The 6,000-nt window shown below is 44.5% G+C and overlaps 1 protein-coding gene across 1 annotated transcript in view; it reads left to right on the forward strand.

Annotated features, from left to right (window-relative positions):
• Window positions 1–6,000, forward strand: part of HUWE1 (HECT, UBA and WWE domain containing E3 ubiquitin protein ligase 1) — a gene marked incomplete at its 5' end in the record, with an annotated part of 110,201 nt that overhangs the window by 87,652 nt on the left and 16,549 nt on the right. The window contains 7 exons of the mRNA XM_024758006.1: window positions 482–660; window positions 944–1,033; window positions 1,194–1,348; window positions 2,516–2,561; window positions 4,073–4,360; window positions 5,357–5,612; window positions 5,807–5,937. Of these exons, the coding sequence (XP_024613774.1) occupies window positions 482–660; window positions 944–1,033; window positions 1,194–1,348; window positions 2,516–2,561; window positions 4,073–4,360; window positions 5,357–5,612; window positions 5,807–5,937 (1,145 nt within the window). The remainder of the gene's footprint in view (window positions 1–481; window positions 661–943; window positions 1,034–1,193; window positions 1,349–2,515; window positions 2,562–4,072; window positions 4,361–5,356; window positions 5,613–5,806; window positions 5,938–6,000) is intronic.

Below are 6,000 nucleotides of genomic sequence, written 5' to 3' on the forward strand. Positions count from 1 at the left end.
TAACATGTTTTTCTGCTTAAGTGTCCTGTACATACAGTCAGCAGTCACTAAGCATCTCATACGCCAAACACTTAGCACTTAAGCTATGGTCAGGACAGGATCCCTGCCCTTTAGCTTAGAGTTTCTCCCACTAGGGAGAAACAATTTTCGAAGTGAAAAGAAGGAATATAGTTATCATAATGGTCAATGCACAGACGGTAGTGGGTGTACAAGAGAGATATTATACCCTAACACAGTGCCTGGTATTATCAGTGACGCTCACTCTGTTCCAGGAACTATGGAGTAATACGCAACCTTAGCCCAAAACAAGTTTGCAAACTGATGGAGTAGTTAGAAAAGTAACTAAGACTTATGTGCAATATGATCAGGTCCATAATAATGTCATGCATTTCGTAGAGGATACAGAAAGGATCTCACAATAACAGTTTGCAGTGTCCCTGTGGATGTACAGTGACCATGGTACCCCACCGTCACCCTACAGGTTGCTTGGTCCCTCTGCTGCTGCTGACATCCTTCAGCTGAGCAGCAGCCTTCCCCTACAAAGCCGAGGCCGGGCCCGCCTCCTAGTGGGCAACGATGACGTCCACATCATTGCCCGGTCTGACGATGAACTACTGGATGACTTTTTCCATGATCAGAGTACAGCTACCAGCCAAGCAGGCAAGTTTATGTGGTGAAAGAGAGGGTAACGTTTGTCTGGTTCTTTTTCCCTGCTGAGGGAAAGCAGAACAGTATCTGCCCTGCCTGGAGAAATCCCATTTTATAGGAGCCAGAACCACTCAGTGATTTAGCCAAGGGCAATAAAAACCGTATTACATCTGGATACCTATGATGTTCCAAACCTTGTGATAGACATTGGGTCCTGTTAGGGAAATACTGCAATTTTTGGATCAATTGATGCATGACAATGCCAAGAGTCTCACTCTCCTTTGTTTCTCTACAGGGACCCTGTCCAGCATCCCCACAGCCCTGACCCGTTGGACAGAGGAATGCAAAGTTCTTGATGCTGAGAGCATGCATGACTGTGTTTCAGGTGTGTGGCAGTTTGGTTATCAGGGCAGTAGTGAGTCTTCCAGGGCTGGGACAGTGCATGGAAAGTTGTTTCCCTGGTTCTCTGTGGCCCCAAGCTCTGCCTCTTGGCTTTCTCCCCCACCTCCCCTGAGCAGCCTCCGATCTTTGCTTCTTTGGTCCAGTTGTTAAAGTGCCCATTGTCAATCACCTGGAATTCCTGAGGGATGAGGAGCTGGAAGAAAGGCGGGAGAAACGCAGGAAACAACTAGCTGAGGAAGAAACAAAGATAACCGACAAAGGCAAAGAAGATAAGGAGAACAGGGATCAGAGTGCACAGGTGATTCCCAAGAGCTGGGAGGATTCATCTTTGGCTATGTCTGCCCTAACTTTCCCACGGTTTTAGCATACATGTGGCTGGCCCCAAGAGTCATTGAAGATTCTAGACGTTCACACTGAAACTGAGAAATGATCCACTTCAAATTCACTGTACACTTGAATGGTTTTTAGGGGAAAAGAAATCAAACCCAGAGGGAAAATTGTTTCTCCGGTGTTTTGCTGGGGAAAACTGGAGCCAGAACCAGAGCAGCTCCTGACTCACCAGTTACACTATACAGTCTCTACTTTCAGTGACTACAGCTAGACAAGAACAATGACCTTGACTAAGCCCATGCTCTTAATGGTTCAATTCCGTTTCGGTGGATTACCTTCTTAAGTGTCAGGGAAACCTTACCAATATGATTCCATTCCAACATTTGAATAAGTTGGGCTTAGGCTTCAGATCAGAGAAAGTGTTCCTACCCTGAACCCCATGACCACATGTCATTTTCTAGGGTTCAATTTGTGAAATCTCTAACATGATTTTGGTTTTTCTGAAACTTCTGGAACCTTGAATAGTATAGCTTTGAAATAAATGAAGTAAATGCTGATAAAAATACGAGGAAACTAAAAAAACTTGAGTGAAAGACTTTATTATACCTCACTCAACAGGGCATCAGATTTAAAAGGATATTGTAATGTTCAATTAATGATAACAAGCTTGATCTAACAAATATCTTTGTATAGAACTTTTGCCTAATAAATAGTAACATTGTTTCAAGCACATGTAAAGGGATAGGAAATAAGCCTGGCATATGATTGAAAAAGCCAGAGTGTACAAAATGAGCTTAAGGAAGGGAAATATACAGATGAAACTTTTAAGAATTTCTTGCTTGTCTCAACGATTGTGTTCAGGTCATGTCCTATGTCCAAGCCCATCTCCAATGTGGTTTTTATTATCCTTTCCTCTCATTGTTTAGTCAGCCCCCTGACAGTTTCTCCCTTGTCCCCAAGCAATCCTTGAGCATGAGTATGTATTAGAGAAATTGGAGGTATGTTTGCATGCTAAAGTGCCCATCTTCCATCCAGGTCATATGTGTCATATGTGGGAGATGGCAACTGTTTTAAAGTTGACCTCTATCTCATGTGCTTGCAAAGTCCCACATTGGTCTGTCCCTTTTCTTTGCAGTGTACTACATCTAAGACAAATGACTCCACTGAACAGAACCTCTCAGGTAACTCTCCCTCCCTTTTCCCCTTCTTGCTAATTGATTGGTTTTTTATCCTGACCCAAATAGCTGGCCCAAGTGGGCTGAAGATGAACACTGGTGCTCTGTGGGATGAGGTAGTAGATTGTATAGTTTTAGGGTCATACCCCATCTTGGAGATAACTATACAGTCTACTGTCTTTCCCACGGTGGTGCACTTCCCCTCCGATGTGCTGTGTTTTTAGGTTCTCATTCTGATTATGCTATACTGCGTTCTGGCATGTGTAGTGAGGCCATGTGTCCTGTTCCCTTTACTGACCCCCATGGTGTGGTGCTTAATGAGAACACCTGATGACAGTGGTTCCTAAATGCTAGTCCTCAGTGGAAATGAACAGAATAAGGGAGGTTTAATGAGTTTTTCAAAAAGCCGAGTTTGTTCAATTTAAAGGACTATTATAAATTACAGAGATTATGTATTTCCTACTTTTTTGGTATCAAAATATTTTTATTAAATGATATTAATGGGATTTTTTTTTCTTGGCTAAATTAAAAGTTAGTGATCCTGTGTTAGTCTCTTGTCTCTTTATTTTTTCCTTTTTCTATAAATTTCATGGGTCTGTGGAATCTAAAAGTCTAATAATGTTGCCTTGAGCAATCTGCTTTTGGGGAAGGTAGCTCGGTGGGCTAAATGGTATTACTACTATATGCTTTCTATTTCTCCTAATTTTCCTAACGTCAGTAGCCATTTTGTGATTCTAATAACTGGTCCATATGGTATTATATGTCTCCCCCACCCCTATTTCCTCAGAACTTTCTTCTGCTTCCCTATACCTTCTGTCTCCTTTGGCACTTGAGTTGGGAAATGATTGTACCAAAGCCTACACAGTATTTTTTAAAGCAGTGAAAGAGGGTAGGTGTCCTGGTGCTCTGAATCTGGTAGAAGGTCTTTGAAAGGGTCTGTCATCAGGTAAAATGGCCTTTTGCCTACTGCCCTTGCTAGAGGATTCTGTTCATGCCGGGGTGAGGTAGTAAGTTGTATTGTTGTGGGGTAGGGATTTTAAGCCCCAATTAGAAGATAACTATACAACTTACTACTTTCCCTGGTGTGTTGCATATTCACATTTAGTCTTAACACCATTGCCTCCATCAGACAGAGTTGTAGATGTTCCTTGGATAATCAGGACTGCAAGAAAAGGGAGGTGGAAGGGGACAGGTGGTATTTAGGGTGAGGCAAGTATTATAAAGTGACTTGAACTCTCCCCCTTCCACCCAGGGCACAGAATGGATTTAATTCATAGAGATCTACAAAGAGTCAGATCTTTTGGTTCTTGGGACTAAGATAGCACTGTGCCTTAGCCCTCATCCTGAGTATACCAGAACAGCCACGAGCTGTTCCTAGGAGCAGTTGGTGACTGAGGGGAATCCTGCATCACTGACTGAGTGGGATACTTGTCATGCCACATGTGCTGATTGAGTGGCTCCCCCGGTCCTTGGCTGATTGCCTTTTAACAACCCCATTGTCGTTCTTTCCGAGAAAGATGGGACTCCCATGCCTGAAAGCTACCCAACAACCCCATCTTCAACTGATGCAGCTGCATCTGAGCCCAAGGAGACCCTTGTCACTCTGCAGCCCTCACAACAGCAACCAACACTCCCACCCCCACCAGCCTTGGGAGAGATTCCTCAAGAGCTGCAGTCCCCGACTGGAGAAGCGGGAAGCTCTACCCAGCTATTGATGCCTGTAGAGCCAGAGGAATTGGGTCCCACAAGGCCAAGTGGAGAAGCAGAAACAACTCAGATGGAGCTATCCCCAGCTCCCACTATAAGTGAGTAGAATTTCAAGGTTTGCGGGTAGGGGTAGAACAGGGGGGAAGAATGGACATCTTTGTAGTTTCTCTTTACTCTCTTACTTTAGAGAATTTCTAAAGTAGAAGCTCAAGCCCTCATAGTAGGGTCTCATATTGCACATTACCTTTTTAGCTAAAGTTGAGGTTTCTTCTCTGTGTCCTCAAATGATTATATATACATCGGAGTGTCTTAATGATACTAGTGATGGTGCCAACAGTTTGAGGTGATCACTCTGTTCCTGGCTATCATGCCATGCTTATTTTATTATTTAACTTCTTTAAAAAACAATCATCCAAAGTAGAGGGTGTTATCTCCATGAATAAGCTGCAACTCAGAAGTGAAATAATTAGCCCAAGGTCACTCAGTAAGTGGTTGAGCTGTGATTAAAATCCAGATCTGTGTAACTCTGAAGCTTGCTTTTCTTCAACATTTCCAGGAATGGGCAAGCACGTGACCGCACACTTAGCAGCTCTCCCATCCTGGCAACACCATTTATCTCATGGCACTATTTCCCACTGGTTTGAAATGGGGCCTCAAAATTCTTCTCAGCAGTGTTCCAACAGGGTAAACAAGCCTGTTTGCCGTTCCTGCTCTTTACTATACTGCCTGTGACGTGCTCTGGAAAAACCTTAGGGTGTAGGGGGTTTTGCCTTAAAGGAACCTTGTTTGTTTAGACGAGCAGAACCAAAGAGCTTATGTAAATGATGCCTGCAGGAAATCTGAAAGTGACAGGATCCCTTACCTCGGGTGCCTAGAGAAGATGTTTCACAGGCATGCTTGGAACACCATAAATGTTCAACAGATAATAGAAAGGGCTTGAGATGAGTTTTTTAAAGCAAATGAGATTGAGGGGGGAGCATCAGGCCAGCGTGAAGTGAAGGTGAAGAAGTGAGAAGTCTGATCTGGCTGCTTCTTAATTCAGCCTCCCCCTCTTTGAAGCAGAGATCTAACCTCTCCATGTGACTTCCTCCTAGCCTCTCTTTCCCCAGAGAGAGCTGAAGATTCTGATGCTCTGACAGCTGTCAGCAGTCAACTGGAAGGCTCTCCCATGGACACCAGCAGCCTGGCTTCCTGCACCCTGGAGGAAGCTGTGGGTGACACCTCAGCACCTGGCAGTTCTGAGCAGCCCACAGCAGGCAGCTCCACTCCTGGAGATGCCCCACCAGTTGTGACAGAAGTGCAAGGCAGGAGTGATGGGTCAGGGGAACCTACCCAGCCCCCTGAGGACAGGTAAGCACTGTGTGAGTGAGAGGAGGGCAGGGTGTGTTGGTGGGTATTTCAAGCCACGTTCATACTTAGTAACCAGTACACATGCTTTGTATACTGGGGAAATCAACTTGGCTTCTGTGAGAAAGGGGGTACTATAGGAATATTTTATAAGTGGGAAAATATAATACAGAGAACCTGAAAATGATTTCCTTTAGCTCTACCCCTGCATCCTCTGAGAGTTCTTCCACCAGAGATTCTGCCGTGGCCATTTCTGGAGCAGATTCCCGGGGAATCCTAGAAGAACCACTGCCTTCAACAAGCAGTGAAGAAGAAGATCCTCTAGCAGGTGAGCTCCATGTGTGCTCAGGCCATCCTGGGGCTGTTTAGGCTTCTAGTAACCCTTGGCATG

This window comes from Neophocaena asiaeorientalis, unplaced genomic scaffold (assembly GCF_003031525.2).
Source record: "Neophocaena asiaeorientalis asiaeorientalis breed wild unplaced genomic scaffold, Neophocaena_asiaeorientalis_V1.1 scaffold685, whole genome shotgun sequence".
NCBI classification, from domain to species: domain Eukaryota; kingdom Metazoa; phylum Chordata; class Mammalia; order Artiodactyla; family Phocoenidae; genus Neophocaena; species Neophocaena asiaeorientalis.